Here is a 25,524-nt window from a genome sequence, read left to right on the forward strand (position 1 = left end):
CAAATTGGATTTATACCAAAACATCGCACAACTGATCATATTTACACCTTACACACCCTGATAGATAAACATGTCCACCAAAATAATACCAAAATATACACTTGCTTTATCGACTTCCAAAAAGCATTTGATTCTATTTGGCATACAGGACTGTTCTACAAAGTTATTGAAAGTGGTGTAGGGGGTAAAACATATGACATAATTAAATCAATGTATACTGGCAATACGTGCAGCATTAAAATTGGTAAGAAAATAACAGAATTCTTTAACCAGGGGCGGGGCCTTCGTCAGGGTTGCAATCTGAGCCCTGCACTCTTCAATATTTACATTAACGAATTGGCCACTATTCTAGAAAAATCCTCAGCCCCTGGTGTTAGTCTCCACAATTCAGAAGTTAAATGCCTACTCTTCGCAGATGACCTATGCCTGCTGTCACCCACAGCACCTGGCCTACAGCAGAGCCTGGACCTGCTAGAGCAGTACTGCCAGACCTGGGCCCTGGCAGTAAACCCCAAAAAGACTAAAATAATGATTTTCCAGAGAAGATCCAGATCTCAGGGAATTAGACCAAAGTTCTCAATTGGTACAAAATATATAGAGTACTGTACACACTACAATTACTTAGGTTTAAAAATAAGCTCAACTGGACACCTTAATGAGGCAGTGAATGAACTGAGAGAGAAAGCACGCAGGGCATTCTACGCCATTAAAAAGCTAATTCAAATTGAAATACCTATTAAAATTTGGCTAAAACTAATTGAATATGTCATTGAACCAATTGCACTTTATGGCAGCGAGGTGTGGGGTCCACTTGCAAAACAAGATTTCATCAAATGGGACAAACACCCCATTGAAACCCTACATGCAGAGTTCTGTAAGATTCTCCTACGTGTCCAGAGGAAAACTACAAACAATGCATGCAGGGCAGAATTAGGCCAATATCCACTAATAATAAAAACTCAAAAAAGAGCAATTAAGTTTTGGAAACATCTCAAATACAGTGACCCCCTCTCATATCATTACCAAGCCCTGCAATGCCAAGAGCTGAGCAAAGAAAAGAGTCCCCTCATCCAGCTGGTCCTGGGGCTGAGTTCACAAACCTGTTCTACTAACACACTGAAGCCTCAGCACCAGAACATCCAATCAATCAGAATAAACCAAATTACAACACAGTCAAAACAAAACTACATTGCTTATTGGGAAACAAGCACAAACACAAAGCAAAAGCAGTGCTATCTGGCCCTAAATCGACAGTACACTATGGCTAAATATTTGACCATGGTTACTGATCAGAACCTTAGAAAAACCTTGACAAAGTACAGGCTCAGTGAGCACAGCCTTGCCATTGAGAAGGGTAGACACAGGAAAACCTGGCTCCCTGTAGAGGAAAGGCTGTGCAACCACTGCACAACAGCAGAACCTGAGACGGAGCTGCATTTCCTGACAAAATGTAAAAAATATAAAACAATTAGAGAGTGTCATTTCCCCAAATTTGAAACCCTTATTCAAGGTTTTAAAGACCTCTCTGATGAGGATAGGCTACCCATCCTGTTAGGGGAGGACGCAGAGAGCTGTGGGTTGGCAGCGCACTACATTGCTGCCTGCCATAAGTTGAGGGACAGTGTCTGACAGACCAATAAACCTGCACATGTCCTCAACTGTATGATTATTGTTATTGTTGAATGTATGGTTATATTGACCGTTGGTTATTGTTGTTACTGTTGTCCCGTTGACAATTTTTGATTCTCATTTTTATATTGTAAATATGCAAAGTAAGCTTTGGCAATATGTACATTGTTACGTCATGCCAATAAAGCGAATTGAATTGAATTGAGAAAGAGAGAGAGACAGAGAGACACAGAGAGAGAGAAAGAGAGAGAGACAGAGAGACACAGAGAGACACAGAGAGAGAGAGAGAGAGAGAGAGAGAGAGTGAGACAGAGACACTTGCTTTGGCAATGTTAACATATGTTTCCCATGCCAATAAAGCCCTTAAATGGAATTGAATTGAGAGAGAAAGACAGAGAGAGAAAGGGAAGCCCAACTTATTCTGTTACAGTTGAAGCTCTTCCACAGATTTGGAAGAGACAGAGTTGATCGGATCTGGTCTTTGCATGTAGTTCCATGCATCATGGGTGAAGGAACATGGATAAGGCTGAGCCTACACACTTTCCAAGTAGGCCTTTAACATTTTCCCCTAAATTCAAAACGTTTTCAGTATATTGACATGGTAAACACTATAACCTGATGACGTGATGAAGATCCTTGCAGGATGGAACCGTTTGTTTGTGAATAAAGGTACATGGTGAAGTTATGAGTGTGCCAGCTCCATTTCTTTAATCACTACTACATCACTGGCCTTGTCCCAGATCTGTTTGTGCTCTTGACAACTCCAGTGCTCATTGACAAGTCAGTCTGGCCTCTTAGCAATCTTGAAATATCAACATGCTACCATTAATGAGCTTGAGGAGAACAGAGTGTTTGGCATGCCAAAGAGTGACAATGAGTTGCCATGACAGCACAAACAGACTGACACTCAGGCTACTATAACACGTCACCATTGTCGTCTCCAAGGTGAAAGAAACCGTCGATGAGGCGAGCTCCACTGATGAAATGCTGGGTCATGTGATCTAGCCAGTGGGCATCGACCTCTGTCACTAGCCCCGCCTCTCTCTGCAGCCCCAGTGGAACCCTAAGGGAGTAAGACCTCAGAGAGCTGGACAGCTCCCCTGTGTGGTTGTACAGGGCAAACAGCTGCCCTCCTACACACGCACGCACGCACACACGCACACACATACACACACGCGCACACACACACGCATGCACACACACACAGAGAGAAAGAGAGGCACATATCATTTGTTTATATTTTTTTGCCAGGAAGTACACGACTGAAATTAATCAACATTGCAATATTCGGTATAAACTTCAACTCATGGCAATGCCAAATCAAAGTTTCTGAGGAGCCAGAAGCAGAGCTGCCCTATCTGTCAGCATCATCTCACACCAGCAGCCTGTCAGTAATGCAGTCGTAACAGTAGTAGATCCCACACTCACTGCTCTGTGCTGGTGGAGACCCCACAGCCCTCTTATCTCTGTCTGGACTCTTGACCCGAATGTGATTGTTGTTGTTGTGGGGCGGGCCTCTGCTGCTTCTCTGATACTTATCCAGGTCACCCCCCGTACCCCTGTTTCCATGGTTGCGCCCCCTCTCAGTCCAGGATTCCGACCCGCGGTCGCCGTTGTCTAGTTCTGGTGACCGGACCAGGTTGTCTGTGCCATGGTCCTGTTTTGGTATCAGTCTCTGGTTCTGTGTCTGAGGGCTTGGACTCTGTCTGTCTCCCTGGTGCCGTCTGTCTGCATCTGGACCACCAAGTCCATGTGTTAACTCTGCTGGGCTGAAGTTTGGTAGTAGAGTCCTGATGAAGTCTACTTGGCTTTCATTCTGTTGTCCCTCTATACATGTGGTCTCTATTGGGTTGCAGGACTGTAGTTGATCCTGGTCGCTACTGAGTTCAGTTGGGACATGGTTGTGGTGGTCACAGGCTGGATCTATTGGGCTGGGACTCTGCAGTCTCTCTGGTGGGTCTGCTGCTTCATCTGGACTATGGTTTGGTTGATCCTCTATTGAGGGTATTCTGACTGGACTGTGATTGTGTTCCCTGTCTGTTGATTCTACTTCAGTAGAGTCCTGCGTGTTCTCTACAGGTTCTGTTGAGCTCCAGTCCAGCTCCACCTGACTGGTATCTGTAGGATTCTGTTCAATTGTTCTGAGTTCTACCGACTTGTATTCTGGTGTTCTCACTTCTGTGTTCCGGTCGTGTTCTGGTTGTAAGAGATTCTGGTGGGGTTCCGTAGACTCTGTAGAGATGAGGTCTGGTATAGTGGGTTCTGAGGGGCTGGCCGTGGTACTGACAGTGGTACTGGCGGGGTGTCTGCGTATGGGGGAGGGGCTGGAGTGCAGGGAGGACAGGTCTTCAGGGTCCATGTGCCCCAGGAAACAAGGTCCCCCACCAGGCTGCTGCAGGAAGCCCACAAACAGAACACCCTGCTCCGCTGCATCCTGGATCTGGATACACACACACACACACACACACACACACACACACACACACACACACACATACACACACAGTAGGCAGGTTTCCATTGACCCAGGTTTATTAGACAAAAGCAATGTCGCAAAACAAATAATTGCGACATGTGTAATGGAAATGGTGGATATAGGAGACATTTCTGAAAGATGAATTTGATCTGTTCAACAGGGGAGGATTTTAATTGTCTAACTTCCTTTACTGCGACAAATAATGATCCACACTTTTTCAAAAAAAGTTAACCAAATACAACCACCGTTGCTGTTGCTCTAAGATGGCCAACAGCACAAATGCGCATGTGCCAATTGAATCTCAACAAAGGAAACAGTCGGTGGTTGTATTTGATTAACATTTATTGAAAAAGTGTGGATTTCAGCAAACAAAGAAAGGCATGCTACTACAGAGGACAAACATAGGTATAAGGTCGACGTTTCATAATTCATATTTTTTGAAGTATTGAACTTGGGCTAATGATTCAGTCAGAGCTAAATTACATAAAGCCTGGTCTCCGCTCCACTCTATTGGTGGAAACTTCCATGACCATAGAGTGGAGATTTGTCCGCTGTAATACCCCACACAGTGACGTGACAGACCGGGAGCTGTAATACCCCACACAGTGACGTGACAGACCGGGAGCTGTAATACCCCACACAGTGACGTGACAGACCGGGAGCTGTAATACCCCACACAGTGACAGACCAGGAGCTGTAATACCCCACACAGTGACAGACCGGGAGCTGTAATACCCCACACAGTGACGTGACAGACCAGGAGCTGTAATACCCCACACAGTGACGTGACAGACCGGGAGCTGTAATACCCCACACAGTGACGTGACAGACCGGGAGCTGTAATACCCCACACAGTGACAGACCAGGAGCTGTAATACCCCACACAGTGACAGACCGGGAGCTGTAATACCCCACACAGTGACGTGACAGACCAGGAGCTGTAATACCCCACACAGTGACAGACCAGGAGCTGTAATACCCCACACAGTGACGTGACAGACCAGGAGCTGTAATACCCCACACAGTGACGTGACAGACCAGGAGCTGTAATACCCCACACAGTGACGTGACAGACCAGGAGCTGTAATACCCCACACAGTGACGTGACAGACCAGGAGCTGTAATACCCCACACAGTGACGTGACAGACCAGGAGCTGTAATACCCCACACAGTGACGTGACAGACCAGGAGCTGTAATACCCCACACAGTGACAGACCGGGAGCTGTAATACCCCACACAGTGACAGACCAGGAGCTGTAGGCGACTAATGTGATTGATCCATTCAGCTTCATGCAGTGATCTGTCGTTAGGCACGTCAACACACAGGATTGATGGGCAGCTACAGAAATAGAAACGGCCCGGGCTATATTTATAATTATCAACTGGGTGGTTTTTGCCCCGAATGCTGATTGGTTGAAAGCCGTGATATATTAGACCGTATACCATGGGTATGACAAAAATATACTTTTTACTGTTCTAATTACATTGGTCACCAGTTTATAATAGCAATAAGGCGCCTCGGGGGTTTGTGGTATATGGCCAGTATAACACAGCTAATGGTTGTATCCAGGCACTCTGCGTTGCGCCGTGGTTAAGAACAGCCCTTAGCCGTGGTATATTGGCCACATACCTCCTCGGGCCTTATTGATTCATTCTGTATTCTAATAGCTACAGATCTGGCCAGTGAGGCCTTTGGCTGCCATTGTCAGTTAGCTCTGGTGTACTGTTGTATGAATGACATGCTTGGTATATTGATTCACATACAGTACGTCATTTACACACTCACCAACACAGAGGCTCATTTACACACTAGACATTCTGCAAAACATTCTGCAAAATAACAGCCAACCTAATCATCCCTAAAGATCAAATATTCTAATGACAAAGGAACCTAATTATCCACTGTGTGTGTGGGTCATTATCGTGTGTGTGTGTATGTGTGTGTGTGAGTCTGTCATTAGTGTGTGTGTGTGTGTGTCTGTCATTCTCCTTCTCCCTCACACGGAGCTCCTCTGGTTAATTGTCAGTTGATTTTAACGCTGACAGTTTGAGTGGGGCTCGTCAGAGAGAACACAGAATGCTAACTACCACACAAAATAATGAGACCTCTTTCCCCATTATCATCCCTCCACCAATCACAATCAACACAATGACAATCAACACACACACATTTTGTGGGGCGAGACAGATGAATAAGGGAGACACTGAACAGACACTGCCCACCAGTTGAGTCTGTCAAGATTGGGGTGAAAATACAAAATATATGCGCGCGTGTGTCACACACTCCCACCCAAAGGTTCATTATACCTCCTTGACATTTACTTCTTCATATTTAGTGTGTGCATGTATGTGTATCATAGGGAAGCAGGGCTCACCTCTGCAGTGTGATAAGACCGGTCTCTCTGTCCCTCACTCTCCTATTGGCTCCTGTCTGTGGTTCTTTTCAGCTATTTCCTGGCAGCCAGGCTGCCATCTGATTGCCTATTCATGTCATGCTGCCTGACCATATCACATTATACTGAGCCCTGTGCATTTCAATCCAATCACCGCTCCCCTTTGTGCTCCGCCTGTTCACATGCAAATCTCCTCAATAAGGCCTGTTCACTTCTCATGGTCGCTGTAGAATAAAAGGAATTCACAACTATATTGTTATACTAAGAGGGCTTTTGTGGTTGTTCAATTATGATGTCACAGCTGATAGTGACATTAGGGGGCATCTCAATAGTCTAAAGTGGCTTCCTCTCCTAACTTCTCCTTTTCTTTCCTCCACTCCATCTACATGGACCTAAAGAATGATACAGGTGAACATAACCAGTAGGGGAAGGAGCTGAGGAAGGTAAGCGCCATCCAAGGGAAGTAGGATGAGCTTTCCCCTAGTCTCTTTTCTGTCAAATATTTAGGTTAGATTTTGGGGAGGAATTCCGGAGTGTAATGTCCCTTTAAGCTCAAATTTGGGAGGAATTTGTTGATGCTAGATCTGTGCCTATGGGCAACTCCTCCCAGAGTGGAGCTGAGTGGGAGTAGTAAGCTGATGCTAGATCTGTGCCTATGGGTAACTCCTCCCAGAGTGGAGCTGAGTGGGAGTAGTAAGCTGATGCTAGATCTGTGCCTATGGGCAACTCCTCCCAGAGTGGAGCTGAGTGGGAGTAGTAAGCTGATGCTAGATCTGTGCCTATGGGCAACTCCTCCCAGAGTGGAGCTGAGTGGGAGTAGTAAGCTGATGCTAGATCTGTGCTTTAGGACTAATGGTGACCTTCTTCACGTAGTTCTGGATGACATCCGGGTCGGGGGCCTGTTGACCCGCCACACACACGTCTGCCTCCAGGCGACGGCCCGCCCACTTCAGCTGGGTCTTCTCTGAACTGGAGAGAAATGAAAGAGGGATTAAGGAAGACATCAGCATTTCTTTTAAATGCGTACAAAATGGCATCCTATTCCCTATATAGTGCACTACTTTTGGCCAGGGCTCATAGTGGTCCATAAGGCTATGGTCAAAAGTAGTGCACTATGTATGGAATAGTCATTTAGGATGCATACTTACTTTCTTCTCAAAGAAACACATGAACGTGCAGAAAGGACTGACGAACGTGCAGAAAGGACTGACGAACGTGCAGAAAGACTGATGAACGACTGATGAAGGAGTGAATATAACTATGGATCATCATGTGTGTATGCTGGAGCCTAGTCATCTCTTCTGCTTCAGGGAAATTATAACATCTTCAGACAGCGTCTATAACACATCTACAGCATCTTCAGACAGCGTCTATAGCATCTTCAGACAGCGTCTATAACATGTGCAGACAGCGTCTATAACATGTGCAGACAGCGTCTATAACATGTGCAGACAGCGTCTATAACATGTGCAGACAGCGTCTATAACACATCTATAGCATCTTCAGACAGCGTCTATAGCATCTTCAGACAGCGTCTATAACATGTGCAGACAGCGTCTATAACATGTGCAGACAGCGTCTATAACATGTGCAGACAGCGTCTATAACATGTGCAGACAGCGTCTATAACATGTGCAGACAGCATCTATAACACATCTATAGCATCTTCAGACAGCGTCTATAACATGTGCAGACAGCATCTATAACATGTGCAGACAGCGTCTATAACATGTGCAGACAGCGTCTATAACACATCTATAGCATCTTCAGACGGCGTCTATAACATGTGCAGACAGCGTCTATAACATGTTCAGACAGCGTCTATAACATGTTCAGACAGCGTCTATAACATGTTCAGACAGCGTCTATAACATGTTCAGACAGCGTCTATAACATGTTCAGACAGCGTCTATAACATGTTCAGACAACGTCTATAACATGTTCAGACAACGTCTATAACATCTTCAGACAGCGTCCATAACATCTTCAGACAGTGTCTATAACACATCTATAGCATCTTCAGACAGCGTCTATAACATGTGCAGACACCGTCTATAACATGTGCAGACAGCGTCTAACATGTGCAGACAGCGTCTATAACATCTTCAGACAGCGTCTATAACATCTTCAGACAGCGTCTATAACATCTTCAGACAGCGTCTATAACACATCTATAGCATCTTCACACAGCGTCTATAACATGTGCAGACAGCGTCTATAACATGTGCAGACAGCGTCTATAACATGTGCAGACAGCGTCTATAACATGTGCAGACAGCGTCTATAACATGTGCAGACAGCGTCTATAACATGTGCAGACAGCGTCTATAACATGTGCAGACAGCGTCTATAACATGTGCAGACAGCGTCTATAACATGTGCAGACAGCGTCTATAACATCTTCAGACAGCGTCTATAACATGTGCAGACAGCGTCTATAACATGTGCAGACAGCGACTATAACATCTTCAGACAGCGTCTATAACATGTGCAGACAGCGTCTATTACACATCTATAGCATCTTCAGACAGCGTCTATAACATGTGCAGACAGCGTCTATAACATGTGCAGACAGCGTCTATAACATGTGCAGACAGCGTCTATAACACATCTATAGCATCTTCAGACAGCGTCTATAACATGTGCAGACAGCGTCTATAACATGTGCAGACAGCGTCTATAACATGTGCAGACAGCGTCTATAACACATCTATAGCATCTTCAGACAGCGTCTATAACATGTTCAGACAGCGTCTATAACATGTTCAGACAGCGTCTATAGCATCTTCAGACAGCGTCTATAGCATCTTCAGACAGCGTCTATAACATGTGCAGACAGCGTCTATAACATGTGCAGACAGCGTCTATAACATGTGCAGACAGCGTCTATAACTTGTGCAGACAGCGTCTATAACATGTGCAGACAGCGTCTATAACATGTGCAGACAGCGTCTATAACATGTGCAGACAGCGTCTATAACATGTGCAGACAGCGTCTATAACATGTGCAGACAGCGTCTATAACATGTGCAGACAGCGTCTATAACATGTGCAGACAGCATCTATAACACATCTATAGCATCTTCAGACAGCGTCTATAACATGTTCAGACAGCGTCTATAACATGTTCAGACAGCGTCTATAACATCTTCAGACAGCGTCTATAACATCTTCAGACAGCGTCTATAACATCTTCAGACAGCGTCTATAACATCTTCAGACAGCGTCTATAACATCTTCAGACAGCGTCTATAACATCTTCAGACAGTGTCTATAACACATCTATAGCATCTTCAGACAGCGTCTATAACATGTTCAGACAGCGTCTATAACATGTTCAGACAGCGTCTATAACATGTTCAGACAGCGTCTATAACATGTTCAGACAGCGTCTATAACATGTTCAGACAGCGTCTATAACATGTTCAGACAGCGTCTATAACACATCTATAGCATGTTCAGACAGCGTCTATAACACATCTATAGCATCTTCAGACAGCGTCTATAACATGTGCAGACAGCGTCTATAACATGTGCAGACAGCGTCTATAACATGTGCAGACAGCGTCTATAACATGTGCAGACAGCGTCTATAACATGTGCAGACAGCGTCTATAACATGTGCAGACAGCGTCTATAACATGTGCAGACAGCGTCTATAACATGTGCAGACAGCGTCTATAACATGTTCAGCTAGCGTCTATAACATGTTTAGACAGCGTCTATAACACATCTATAGCATCTTCAGACAGCGTCTATAACATCTTCAGACAGCGTCTATAACATCTTCAGACAGCGTCTATAACATGTTCAGACAGCGTCTATAACATGTTCAGGCAGCATCTATAACATGTTTAGACAGTTTTGAAACAGAAAACCACAGTCCCTCTGGTTTCTAAGGTTTCTGATGACAGCCTCCTGGGTGATGGGAGAAAAGGAGAGGAGGAGAGAGGGATGGAAGAGGAGGAGCGAGAACGAAAGGGGATTGATGGTAACGGAGGGATTAGACGAGGAGCGATAAGAGGATATATGGAGAGGAGAGAGATGGAGAGGATGGAGAGGAGAGAAGGAGAGGAGAGAGATGGAGAGGGGAGAGAGAGATGGAGAGGAGAGAGAGAGAGAGGAGGGAGAAGAGAGAGAGATGGAGAGGAGAGAGAGATGGAGAGGAGAGAGATGGAGAGATGGAGAGAGAAGGAGAGATGGAGAGGAGAGAGAGATGGAGAGGAGAGAGAGATGGAGAGGAGAGAGAGATGGAGAGAGAGATGGAGAGAGATGGAGAGAGATGGAGAGGAGAGAGAGATGGAGAGGAGGAGAGGCCTCATGGTTCCCCTCTCTTGCACATTGTTCCCCTCCGGCGGGTGCTGACGATACAATCAGCCGTCTCCACGGTGACAGGTGCCACTTGACAGGAGGGGCATCAAAGGAGCAGCCAAGCACCCAACTCTGTGTGTGTGTGTGTGTGTGTGTGTGTGTGTGTGTGTGTGTGTGTGTGTGTGTGTGTGTGTGTGTGTGTGTGTGAGTGAGTGAGCGAGCGAGCGAAAAAGATGGTAGGGTATGTTTGTATGTGTAAGCATATGTGTGTGGGAGTATGAAAGAAAAATATGCTGTATACATTTCCCATTCTACACATATGCTTCAAGAATTCCACGGTTGAGAATAGATCTCTCCCAAAAATCCCAGGAAGAGAATAGGATTCTGCTTCCATTTCACAGATTCTGTGGGTGAGAAAAGGATTCTGATGAGGCTCCTGCTGGTGAGAAAGGTCTTAGCTAACTATGTGTCTCTATGTTCTGTGTAGCAGTTATTGAATGAAGGAAATGGGAGTGTATGTATGTATGTATGTATGTATGTATGTATGTATGTATGTATGTATGTATGTATGTATGTATGTATGTATGTATGTCAAGTGCCAGTCAGATGTTTGGACACCTTCTCATTCAAGGGTTTTTCTTTATTTTTACTTATTTTCTACATTGTAGAATAATAGTGAAGACATCAAAACTATGAAATAACACATATGGAATCATGAAGTAACAAGAGTGTTAAACAGATCCAAATATATTTTATAGTAGCCACCCTTTGCCTTGATGACAGCTTTACATTATCTCAACCAGCTTCACCTGGAATGCTTTTCCAACAGTCTTGAAGGAGTTCCCACATATGCTGAGCAGTTGTTGGCTGCTTTTTCTTCACTCTGCGATCCAACTCATCCCAAACCCCCTTAATTGGGTTGGGGTCAGGTGATTGTGGAGGCCAGGTCATCTAATGCAGCACTCCATCACTCTCCTTCTTTGTCAAATTGCCCTTACACAGCCTGGAGGTGTGTTTGGGTCATTGTCCTGTTGAAAAACAAATTATAGTCCCACTAAGCGCAAACCAGATGGGATGGCATATCTCTGCAGAATGCTGTGGTAGCCATGCTGGTTAAGTATGCCTTGAATTTTAAATAAATCACTGACAGTGTCACCAGCAAAGGACCCCCACACCATCACACCTCTTCCTCCATGCTTCACAGTGGGAACCACACATGCAGAGATCCTCCGTTCACCTACTCTGCGTCTCACAAAGACACAGCAGTTGGAACCAAAATTTGCAAATTTGGACTCATCAGACCAAAGGACAGATTTCCAACGGTCTAATGTCCATTACTCGTGTTTCTTGGCCCAAGCAAGTCTCTTCTTATTATTGGTGTCCTTTAGTAGTGGTTTCTTTGCAGCAATTTGACCATGAAGGCCTTATTCACACAGTATCTTCTGAACAGTTCATGTTGAGATGTGTCTGTAACTTGAACTCAGTGAAGCATTTATTTGGGCTGCAATTTCTCAGGCTGGTAACTCTAATGAACTTATCCTCTGCAGCAGAGGTAACTCTGGGTCTTCCTTTCCTGTGGCAGTCCTCATGAGAGCCAGTTTCATCCAGGCGCTTGATGGTTTTCCAACTGCACTTGAAGAAACTTTCAAAGTTCTTGACATTTTCCTGATTGACTGACCTTCATGTCTTAAAGTAATGATGGACTGTCGTTTCCCTTTGCTTATTTGAGCTGTTCTTCTCATAATATGGACTTGGTCTGTTACCAAATTGGGCTATCTTCTGTATACCACCCCTACCTTGTCACAACACAAGTGATTTGCTCAAACGCATTAATGACAGAAATTACACAAATGAACTTTTAACAAAGCACACCTGTTAATTGAAATGCATTCCAGGTGACTACATCATGAAGCTGGTTGAGAGAATGCCAAGAGTGTGCAAAGCAGTCATCAAGGCAAAGGGTGGCTACTTTGAAGAATCTCAAATATAAAATATATTTTGATTTGTTTAACACTTTTTTGGGTTACTACATGATTCCATATGTGTTATTTCATAGTTTTGATGTCTTCTATTATTCTACAAGGTAGAACATTTTCAAAATAAAGAAAAACCCTGGAATGAGTAGGTATGTCCAAACTTTTGACTGGTACTGAATGTGTGTGTGTGTGTGTGTGTGTGTGTGTGTGAGAGAGAGAGAGAGAGAGAGACTGTGTGTGTGTGTGAGTGAAGGGGTGTGTGTGTGAGAGAGAGAGAGAGAGAGAGAGAGAGAGAGAGAGAGAGAGAGAGAGAGAGACTGTGTGTGTGTGTGTGTGTGTGTGAGTGAGTGTGTGTGTGAGAGAGAGAGAGAGAGAGAGAGAGAGAGAGAGAGAGAGAGAGAGAGAGAGAGAGAGAGAGAGAGACTGTGTGTGTGTGTGTGTGTGAGTGAGTGAGTGAGTGAGTGAGTGAGTGAGTGAGTGAGTGAGTGAGTGAGTGAGTGAGTGAGTGAGTGAGTGAGTGAGTGAGTGAGTGAGTGAGTGAGTGAGAGAGAGAGAGAGAGAGAGAGAGAGAGAGAGAGAGAGACTGTGTGTGTGTGTGAGTGAAGGGGTGTGTGTGTGAGTGAGAAAGAGTGCGTGAGTATGTAAGGAAGTGAGTGAGACTGTGTGTGTGTGTTTCCGTACCTGTGTGTCTCTCTGATGAGGACGGCTCTGTGTAGCTGGCGTTGGACGCGTGCGGGCCTGGGGCCACAGGGGTGGACGAAGGGATGGACGGCCACCAGGACAAAGCCCTGACCATACAGCTCCCTCACCTGGACTGGTAACTCTCTCACTGACGACAGACACAGCACTGACGACACAGACACCTCTGGGAAAACGAAGAGTGTGTGTGTGAGAGAGAGAAAGCAAGTGTGTGTGTGTATATATATATATGTTAGTGGTGAGTGAGTGTGAGTGTTGGAGAGAAAGCGTGTGTGAGTGGTAGACACACAAAGACAAAGATGGAGAAAAGGAGATAGAGAGTATGTGTGAGAAGGTTATGATTAGGGAGAGAGGGTGTTGGGAGAGAAGAGGGGGGAGACAGAAAGAGACAGACACAGAGAGACAGAGAGAGAGAGAGAGAGAGAGAGAGAGAAGAGGGAGAACAGAGGGGGGGCAGACAGAGAGAGAGAGAGAAGAGGGAGAACAGAGGGGGGGCAGACAGAGAGAGACAGAGAAGAGGGAGAACAGAGGGGGGCAGACAGAGAGAGAGAGAGAAGAGGGAGAACAGAGAGGGGGCAGACAGAGAGAGAGAGAGAAGAGGGAGAACAGAGGGGGGGCAGACAGAGAGAGAGAGAAGAGGGAGAACAGAGAGGGGGCAGACAGAGAGAGAGAGAGAAGAGGGAGAACAGAGAGGGGGCAGACAGAGAGAGAGAGAAGAGGGAGAACAGAGGGGGGCAGACAGAGAGAGAGAGAGAAGAGGGAGAACAGAGAGGGGGCAGACAGAGAGAGAGAGAAGAGGGAGAACAGAGAGGGGGCAGACAGAGAGAGAGAGAAGAGGGAGAACAGATGGGAGCAGACAGAGAGAGAGAGAAGAGGGAGAACAGAGAGGGGGCAGACAGAGAGAGAGAGAAGAGGGAGAACAGATGGGAGCAGACAGAGAGAGAGAGAGAGAGAGAGAAGAGGGAGAACAGAGGGGGGGGGCAGACAGAGAGAGAGAGAGAGAGGGAGAACAGAGGGGGGCAGACAGAGAGAGAGCGTATTGTTTAGTTATTATAGTTTGAATTGAATAATAACATATGGCATCTTCATGATAAATCTGCTGCTGATTAAACCATAACTCCTGTTTTAACATGGTCATAACATGGATCATTTTCTATTTGATTTAGAATTTTAGGAGCCCTGTAGGTATCAATGATTTATTTAACTAAAAAGTGTGGGGGTCGTAGAGCAAAACGGAGAACACCATCGTGTCCGTGAGACTCTCATCTTTACATAGAGTGTAGCCCAAACCGTTCAGACGTTAGACATTTTTGTGAGAAGACTGATTTTCAGGATGTCTTCTGGTCTGACAAACACTGGGGTAGATTTGTCACTTAACAACGCAGACGCTCAAGGGGGACATAGCGGATGCAGTGAATTGAGACGCAGATATTTCTAGTTTAAACAGACTGATTTTGTTGGGGATTTTTGGATTATGTTAATTAGCGTGGCCGCGTCAATCAACTCTAGGGGTTTTGGTTAGGACACACATACATACACACACACACACACACACACACACACACACGGTGCACACAAACACACACGCACACACATGGTGCACACAAACAAACACACACACACACACACGGTGCACTCAAACACACATTCATACACACACACACATACACGGTGCACACAAACACACACGCACACACATGGTGCACACAAACAAACACACACACACACGGTGCACACAAACAAACATACACACACGGTGCATACAAACACACACACACACACACGGTGCATACAAACACACACACACGGTGCATACAAAAACACACACACGGTGCATACAACCACACACACACACACACACACACACCCAGTGCACACAAAAACACACACACGGTGCACACAAACACACACACACACACACACACACCCAGTGCACACAAAAACACACACACAGTGCACACAAACACACACACACACACACACACACACACACACACACACACACACACACAGTGCACACAAAAACACACACACAGTGCATACAAACACACTCACAGAAGTAAACCACACCTGTTTGGCTCTTCCAGGGGCTGTGTACAATAGCTCTCCCACAGTGCAGAGTGAGTGAGTGTGTGTTCTTGTGTTTTCCTGCGTGTGTGTGAGCTCTCTTTCTCTCCTTTGGCATAGGGATAGCATGGCTTAGCTGTGATGATGTCTGTATGAGCGTGCCGTATTAGCGCTTACAGCTAGCAGGATCAGCTCATGGTTTACCCCATTACAGAACACAATGGAGAGAGGAGCCATTCGCTTCAATGGGACTAGAAGACAGCTTATCATATAGGCTCTAATCGTCATGGTTACCCCCAAGGGAAATATGCTGTGTTTGTGTTTCAAATAGTAATATCCTATGAGATGCGTGTGTGTATACACAGTATATATTATATATATTTCTATGTGAGAATTGAGTTGTATGTGTAATAAGGTGTGTGCTTGTCATCCTCTCTCATTCCGTCTCATTTGCATATGGGCCTGGAGAGAAGATAGTCTGAATAAATTAACTGAGCCACACAGAGATGTGTTAGCCATCTCATTCTCTATCTGTTCCCCAGATCATCATCTGGCCTGTTCACACACACACACACACACACACACACACACACACACACACACACAGAGATGTGTTAGCCATCTCATTCTCTATCTGTTCCCCAGATCATCATCTGGCCTGTTCACACACACACACACACACACACACACACACACACACACACAGAGATGTGTTAGCCATCTCATTCTCCATCTGTTCCCCAGATCATCATCTGGCCTGTTCACACACACACACACACAGAGATGTGTTAGCCATCTCATTCTCCATCTGTTCCCCAGATCATCATCTGGCCTGTTCATACACACACACACAGATGTGTTAGCCATCTCATTCTCCATCTGTTCCCCAGATCATCATCTGGCCTGTTCATACACACACACACAGATGTGTTAGCCATCTCATTCTCCATCTGTTCCCCAGATCATCATCTGGCCTGTTCACACACACACACACACACACACACACACACACACACACACACACACACACACACACACACACACACACACACACACACACACACACACACACACACACACACACACACACACAGAGATGTGTTAGCCATCTCATTCTCCATCTGTTCCCCAGATCATGATCTGGCCTGTTCACACACACACACACAGAGATGTGTTAGCCATCTCATTCTCTATCTGTTCCCCAGATCATAATCTGGCCTGTTCACACACACACACAGAGATGTGTTAGCCATCTCATTCTCTATCTGTTCCCCAGATCATCATCTGGCCTGTTCACACACACACACAGAGATGTGTTAGCCATCTCATTCTCTATCTGTTCCCCAGATCATCATCTGGCCTGTTCACACACACAACTCAGACAATCTGAGGAGTTTATTTTCTGAACCACAACTTAATACCTCAGATACTAAAACCTGAATCTACAGACGGATTCAGCCCACCCCTCCCCCCATCTCTCTCCCTCCCTCCGGTTGTCATAACATCTGGAGATGAATACAATATGATTGTGTCACTAAACAGTCATTTAGGCATCATTATCTTAACACTCCTATTACAATAACCAGTAAGATATCCACAACATACTAGGCTAATTCCCCCCTGCAGGGAGGGAGGGAGGAGGGGGAGTCCTTTCATTTATACGTTTACCACAGTGGTTTTAAGAGGGCTATCATTCCGCTCTGCCAAAGGAACAGCTTGAGGCACAACACTCTCTGGAAGTTTACAATGCCAGGTTCAGACAGTGGGGATGTTGGATACCCTCTCCTCATCACTCTGGAGTTGTTGACCAGTGGGACAGATGACCTCTCCTCATCACTCTGGAGTTGTTGACCAGTGGGACAGATGGCCTCTCCTCATCACTCTGGAGTTGTTGACCAGCAGGACAGATGTCCTCTCCTCATCACTCTGGAGTTGTTGACCAGTGGGACAGATTGCCTCTCCTCATCACTCTGGAGTTGTTGACCAGTGGGACAGATGACCTCTCCTCATCACTCTGGAGTTGTTGACCAGTGGGACAGATGATCTCTCCTCATCACTCTGGAGTTGTTGACCAGTGGGACAGATGGTCTCTCCTCATCACTCTGGAGTTGTTGACCAGTGGGACAGATGGCCTCTCCTCATCACTCTGGAGTTGTTGACCAGTGGGACAGATGGTCTCTCCTCATCACTCTGGAGTTGTTGACCAGTGGGACAGATGGTCTCTCCTCATCACTCTGGAGTTGTTGACCAGTGGGACAGATGTCCTCTCCTCATCACTCTGGAGTTGTTGACCAGTGGGACAGATATCCTCTCCTCATCACTCTGGAGTTGTTGACCAGTGGGACAGATGGCCTCTCCTCATCACTCTGGAGTTGTTGACCAGTGGGACAGATGATCTCTCCTCATCACTCTGGAGTTGTTGACCAGTGGGACAGATGTCCTCTCCTCATCACTCTGGAGTTGTTGACCAGTGGGACAGATGGTCTCTCCTCATCACTCTGGAGTTGTTGACCAGTGGGACAGATGGTCTCTCCTCATCACTCTGGAGTTGTTGACCAGTGGGACAGATGTCCTCTCCTCATCACTCTGGAGTTGTTGACCAGTGGGACAGATGGTCTCTCCTCATCACTCTGGAGTTGTTGACCAGTGGGACAGATGGTCTCTCCTCATCACTCTGGAGTTGTTGACCAGTGGGACAGATGTCCTCTCCTCATCACTCTGGAGTTGTTGACCAGTGGGACAGATGGTCTCTCCTCATCACTCTGGAGTTGTTGACCAGTGGGACAGATGGTCTCCTCATCACTCTGGAGTTGTTGACCAGTGGGACAGATGTCCTCTCCTCATCACTCTGGAGTTGTTGACCAGTGGGACAGATGGTCTCCTCATCACTCTGGAGTTGTTGACCAGTGGGACAGATGGTCTCTCCTCATCACTCTGGAGTTGTTGACCAGTGGGATAGATGGAGGAAGTAGTGAATCACTGTTCAGCTGTTAATCAGCACTTCACTTTTCTCCACAGGCACTGGCCTGAGAGAAGACTGAGAACCAGCATGAGAACCACTACACTCCAGAATGGGAATTTTGAATTCTGGAATCAGAACCTTGAGCTTCCAATGCTCTTGTAATCTTGACTGGTGACGGTCTGTCTGTGTGTGTGTGTGTGTGTGTGTGCGGGTGATGGGGATTATTACTCACTCCCAGACCAGGGTTTATTATACCTCCTTGACATGTCTTCAGTATATTTGAATGACTAGAGTTGAGCAGGAATGTACGTGCCAAACACTGACTATAAAATACACGTCCTAAAGCCCTGAGGTTCCCACCGTCGAGGTATGACCCACACACAGCTGAGGTATGACCCACACACAGCTGAGGTATGACCCACACACAGCTGAGTGTGTGTGGGTCATACCTCAGCTGTGTGTGGGTCATACCTCAGCTGTGTGTGGGTCATGCCTCAGCTGTGTGTGGGTCATGCCTCAGCTGTGTGTGGGTCATGCCTCAGCTGTGTGTGGGTCATACCTCAGCTGTGTGTGGGTCATCTTTCAGCTGTGTGTGGGTCATCTTTCAGCTGTGTGTGGGTCATACCTCAGCTGTGTGTGGGTCATACCTCAGCTGTGTGTGGGTCATACCTCAGCTGTGTGTGGGTCATACCTCAGCTGTGTGTGGGTCATGCCTCAGCTGTGTGTGGGTCATGCCTCAGCTGTGTGTGGGTCATGCCTCAGCTGTGTGTGGGTCATACCTCAGCTGTGTGTGGGTCATACCTCAGCTGTGTGTGGGTCATACCTCAGCTGTGTGTGGGTCATACCTCAGCTGTGTGTGGGTCATACCTCGACGGTGTGTGGGTCATACCTCGACGGTGTGTGGGTCATACCTCGACGGTGTGTGGGTCATACCTCAGCTGTGTGTGGGTCATACCTCAGCTGTGTGTGGGTCATACCTCAGCTGACCCACACACAGCTGAGGTATGACCCCCACACAGCTGAGGTATGAGCTTGCGGGTTAGACTGCTGTTGGTCAGGGTCATAACACACAGGCTACATCCCAAATGGCACCCTATTCCCTACATAGTGCACTACTTTTGACTAGGGCCCATAATGTCCTGTATGTTGGAAACAGGGTGCCATTTGGGAGCTAGACAAAGTCTCAGTTCTTCTAGAGCATCCATAGTACAGGAAATGTTTGACCAGGTCAGAGTTCAGATGAACTGCCTGAAAACACCCCATGACATGTCTGTAGTTTAGAGAGCAGAATATTGCTTAGTCTGACTAGTCATCCAGTCCAAGTTACATTTCAAATTCTACCAGTAAACCTCTTCATGCATTCTCTAAAGAGCTGAATATTCCCACCTCACACACTGATAGGTTCCCAAAAACACACACACTCCCAGGCATCACTTATATTCTGACAGCTCAATATATCATGTGTTTTGACAGCTCAATATATCATGTGTTTTGACAGCTCAATATATCATGTGTTTTGACAGCTCAATATATCATGTGTTTTGATAGCTTACATTCATCATAAATTCTATTTACAGTGCCGTGAAAATGTATTTGCCCCTTTTCTGATTATATCTATTTTTGCAATATTCAACCACAAGCTAATATTAGATAAAAAAAACCTGAGTTAAGAAATAACAACAAATTAACAAAGTTACGCATAACTTTGTTTCTGAAATAAGTATGTAATTGTGTTATTTGTTCCTCAGGTTCCCTTGATCTAATATTAGGTATTGGTTGAAGATTTGATAACATTCCGTTTCAAAAATATGTAATATGGGGTTCAAGGAATCATCATTGTCAATGCTGAAGGAATCCCTATCAAAACCACCCTTGACTACTCCAGCACAGTGCAGTATGCTAGACTCATTCACCAGTTAGTGATGAAGGCACTTAGCACAGTTAGGGACATTGACCCCCAGAATGACCTTCCCTTCCTCAGGGTCCTCTCCAAGAAGAATGAGATTATGATTGCTCCAGTTAAAAACTATTTCTTCATTGTCATGCAGAACCCCTCAGACTGAGAGGGTCACCTCCACCATCTCTTTGCTGTAAAAGTAGAGAAAATTAGAAAGGGGGCAAATACTTTTTCACAGCAGTGTATCTGAATACATCAAACTTCAGCAGCTTTATGTACACTATATATATGACAGATGGATAAACTCGAGGACACCGCCATGCAATCTCCATAGACAAACATTGGAAGTAGAATGTCCTTACAGAAGAGCTCAGTGACTTTCAACGTGGCACCTTTCCAATAAGTCCGTTTGTCAAATTTCTGCCCTGCTAGAGCTGTAACTGTAAGTGCTGTTATTGTGAATTATACAACGGGTGGGTCTAATCTTGAATGCTGATTGGTTAAAACCGCATTCCAGCTGGTGTCTATTCCACAAGTTACCACCGGCTAAATCTATGACTTTAAAATGCCTATTTACTCTGTTCCATCTGACTGCGCAACCCACGCTCTCATCAGGCCAGCCAAGCAATTTATAAACTCGATCTCCACTATAAAAAGCATCTAGACATTATCTCATTTCCTTTAGACTAACATTTCGTTTTCAACACCAGAGATTTGTATAAACCTTGCTGTCTGTCTCTCCGACATTTACAACATAGTTTCAATATTCAAATTCGATCTCCAGCTGTCCCATAGTAATGAACATGTCGGGAGTCGGGACGACACAGACAGGTAGGCAGCTTTTCTCAGCCAGTCGTAAAACGAAATGAAGTGCAGCTAGTTTGAAGTCTTTCCAGCTTCAGTTTGAAGTGATTGTGTTAGCTGTGTTGTTGGCTAGCTCCTCTGAACAACAGTGTCCTGAAGAGAGAACACATTTTCTATGCCAGGTGAAATCGCGTATCATTAGCTCATTGTTATGGATGTATCCAAATAAATGTCACTAGAAAATGGCTTCAACAAATGCAAATAGGCTACTTCGTTGTTATTCTGGCTGCACTCTTTGACGTGACTGTAAGTTAGCCTTAGTTGGCTAGCTAGCAAGCAAGGGATGAGAACGTTGGCAGCCAGTATGGCAATGGAACATTTAGAACGACCGACTGGGTCGCGTCCACAGATACAAAACAAAAGATTGAACGACTGGGTCCCGTCTCTGGCAGCCCAACTGATAGAACAAACGACCAGCTGGTTTGGGTAGCAACCCGTGGTTCGTATCGGGTCTGTGTCTTGTGGAAGAATGAAATAGTATGAATAAATTCGTCAAAATAACGTTTTTAATGAAAATATGTCAATCATTATTTGAATATGTTGGTAACCCGTTGTATAAAAGTGATAATGCCCTTGAAGCCGGTGTTTGTCTCGGGCCTAAAAACATCTGTGCCAAAATATCCTCCAAACACCGGGCTTCTCGTGCATTATCAGTTAAGTAGAAACGTCTTGGAGCAACAACTGCTCAGCTACGAAGTGGTAGGCCACACAAGCTCACAGAACGGGACCGCTGAGTGCTGAAGTGAGTAAAAATTGCCTGTCCTCGGTTGCAATACTCACTACAGAGTTCCAAACTGCCTCTGGAAGCAACGTCAGCACAAGAACTGTTCATCGGGAGCTTCATGAAATGGGTTTCCATGGCCGAGCAGCCTCACACAAGCTTAATATCACCATGTGCAATGCCAAGCGTCAGCTGGAGTGGTGTAAAGCTCGCCGCTATTGGAATTTGGAGCAGTGGAAACGCGTTCTCTGGAGTGATGAATCATGCTTCACCATCTGGCAGTCTGACAGACAAATCTGGGTTTGGCGGATGCCAGGAGAACGCTACCTGCCCGAATGCATAGTGCCAACAGTAAAGTTTGGTGGAGGAGGAAAAATGGTCTAGGGCTGTTTTCAGGGTTCGGGCTAGGCGCCTTAGTTCCAGTGAAGGGAAATCTTAACGCTACAGCATACAATGACATTCTAGACGATTATTTTCTTCCAACTTTGTGGCAACAGTTTGGGGAAGGCCCTTTCCTGTTTCAGCATGACAATGCCCCTGTGCACAAAGCGAGGTCCATACAGAAATGGTTTGCCGAGATCAGTGTGAAAGAACTTGACTGGCCTGCACAGAGCTCTGACCTCAACCCCATCGAACACCTTTGGGATGAATTGGAACGCCGACTGCAAGACAGGCCCAATCGCCAAACATCCCTGCCCGGCCTCACTAATGCTCTTGTGGTTGAATGGAAGCAAGTCCCCGCAGCAATGTTTCAACATCTAGTGGAAAGCCTTCCCAGAAGAGTGGAGGATGTTATAGCAGCAAAGGGGGGACCAACTCCATATTAATGCCCATGATTTTGGAATGGCATGTTCGAGGAGCAAATGTCCACATACACTACATGACCAAAAGTATATTGCTCTCTCTCACACACATGGGTGAACACAGCAGATACACACACAGACAGACACGCACCAATTGAAGCTCCTATTCTGATTGATGGGATTTATAGCCTTCACATTCAGTCAGAAGAGTGTTTCTTTCTCTACATGCTCTAAACCTCATCAGCTGACTTCAGAGCCCCGATGTGTCAGTTGAGGAGAGAAGCTTTAGTCACTGTGATCACACCTGACTCATTTTCCCACCCTCACTCTCCTCCTGTCTCTCCTTTTCCCACAACTATTCGCTCCCACTCTTTCTCCTTTAATGGCCCCTCCCTCCCCCGCTCCCTCCCTCCATCAGCGCGACTACCTCCCATTTTCTATCACTCCCTCCATCTCTCTCCCCCAATCTCTCTCCCTCATCACCCCCACCATCTCTCTCCCTCATCACCCCCACCATCTCTCCCCCTCCATCACCCCCACCATCTCTCTCCCTCATCACCCCCACCATCTCTCTCCCTCATCACCCCCACCATCTCTCCCCCTCCATCTCTCTCCCTCCATCACCCCCACCATCTCTCTCCCTCATCACTCCCACTTTCTCTCTCCCTCCTTTATCAACCGGTCCAGCCCTCTCTTCTGCCAACGAGTCCTCTCTTTTCTTTGGTAGTCTGCAGAGTCCACTCACTGGTCACACTGGTCTGAATCAATGGCTACATCCCAAATGACACACCCTATATAGTGCACTTATTAGGGCACTAAAGGGGAAATAGTGTGTCATTTGAGATGATGATGATGTAATAAAGCAGATTGTTTTGTTATATTCCTTCAACTGACTGTACTGCTCTGCCACTGTTACTACTATAGAGGGAGTAGGGAGCCATTTTGGACAAATCTGTGGTTGATTTATGGTCAAAATGGTCCAAGTGGTTTCTCTGCTGCGTTGGAGGATAAAATCCCCAGCCAAGCCAATGTGTCTGACTGAATAAATAAATGTAACACAGTATCTAGGTATAGATAGTCTGAATGGATATGAACACACAGACATGGTTAATTATTTGTCATTACTGTGTGAGAGTCATGAAGTCACAGAGGGTGAAATAATATTTCTAATGGAAACTAAATGGAATTAAACCGTGAATTAAACCGTGAATTTGACCGTGGGTTCTCCTCAATGTCAGACTGAGAGACAGGCCGATTCCTCACTAGACACACTGTCTCTCTCACATATACACACGTGTTCACTCCCACACGCACACACAAATAAATCCCATTGCTGGGAATGAATCTCCACAAAATCAGATAATCCTTCACTCGCTCTCTTGGTCTCTCTCCATCACACACACACACACACACACACACACAGACACAGACACATTGAGAGTATCTTCCTTGATCACCTGAGCAGAGCACTGCTATGCAGACGTAAGGAGCTCAGGTGACAGAAATGAATTGACCATATAAATGACCTGCCTGTCTGTCTAGAGACATGATGACAATACGACCCAGCCTGAAAACTGTCCTGTGTGTATTTATTTATGTTTGTGTGCAGTCAAGAGAGGTTGTGAGTGTTTTAATGTGAGGTTTTGTATGTGTGTGTGTGTGATGCATGGGTATGTGTGTGTACATGTGTGTCTACAGTACATGTCGCGGATCCCTCAGGAACTTTCATCACGCACACCTGTCCTCTATTCCCACTGATTAGTATATATGTGCCCTTTGGTTTCCATGGTTTTGCTGATTACTGTTCCCATGTCCGTTTGTGGTGTGAGGACCTAACACTTGGTGCAGCTGTTTCGCTTCGTGCTTTATGTATTGTGTATTACGGGAATCGTCCCGTGTAGTTCAACGAGGTTTACCCTCGCTCTTTAGTTTGGGTACAGCCTAGTGTTTTTGTATACGTGTTTGTTTTGGGTGTATTAAAAACCCCTATTGTGTATTCCTGCGTCTGTCTCCAAAATCCTTTATACCAGCGTGACAGTACACTATGCATGTGCTCCCATCTATCTTATAATGAGCTTATCAGAAACAGAGGCGGCTGAATTCAGAGCTGTTGTCTGGTTGGTCATGACTTTCTCTGCTAGTGGTTTGAGTTTCAAATAGCAACCTACTCCCTTTATTGTGCAGTATTTTTGACCGGACCCTTATAAGTAGTGCACTTTAAAGGGAATAGGGTGCCATTTGGGATGCAAACACTGTACTGGGCTGGCTGCTGAAAGTTCTGAATATGTAGCAAATTTAACAACTGACTTTGACTCAACTTCCTGCATCCATTAAATACAAGGTGAAAGAAAATGAATCTTAACATGGACAAATGGTGAGACTTAACAATCCAGAAACATCTCCCCAACTCTCTTTTTTCACTCTCTGCACAATCCCTTGTGTCCTGTCACAATAGCAGAATTAGTATATTTAGAACCCAGCAGCCTCCTGGGGCTTCTCATCAAACAGTTCCAAAATGCTGCAAGCACACACACAGACACACACAGACACACACCATTCCCTAAACACAGAACAAAACTTAAACAACACTACTCTCTCATCTTCCTTTTGTTTTCAGAGGTAGGGAGAGGGCGTGGATTAGTCTGTACTTTAAAGCTGAATCTTGGGATGCCTCCTCAAACCGAGAGTATGTTTAAATAACAGTATAAATGTCAACCCAGTTCC

General features: G+C 45.6%; 1 protein-coding gene and 1 pseudogene across 1 annotated transcript in view; one reads left to right on the plus strand and one right to left on the minus strand.

Moving 5' to 3' along the window:
• LOC115175482 (raftlin) overlaps positions 1-25,524 on the minus strand; it is a 60,344-nt gene that overhangs the window by 14,294 nt on the left and 20,526 nt on the right. Inside the window, exons 3-6 of the mRNA XM_029734730.1 lie at positions 13,469-13,652; positions 7,361-7,469; positions 3,058-4,069; positions 2,559-2,762 (exon numbers count right to left, since the gene is read on the minus strand). Of these exons, the coding sequence (XP_029590590.1) occupies positions 2,559-2,762; positions 3,058-4,069; positions 7,361-7,469; positions 13,469-13,652 (1,509 nt within the window). The remainder of the gene's footprint in view (positions 1-2,558; positions 2,763-3,057; positions 4,070-7,360; positions 7,470-13,468; positions 13,653-25,524) is intronic.
• On the plus strand, positions 19,520-20,634 carry LOC115176149 (dynein light chain roadblock-type 2 pseudogene; annotated as a pseudogene).

This window comes from Salmo trutta, chromosome 36 (assembly GCF_901001165.1).
Source record: "Salmo trutta chromosome 36, fSalTru1.1, whole genome shotgun sequence".
In the NCBI taxonomy this organism is placed as follows: domain Eukaryota; kingdom Metazoa; phylum Chordata; class Actinopteri; order Salmoniformes; family Salmonidae; genus Salmo; species Salmo trutta.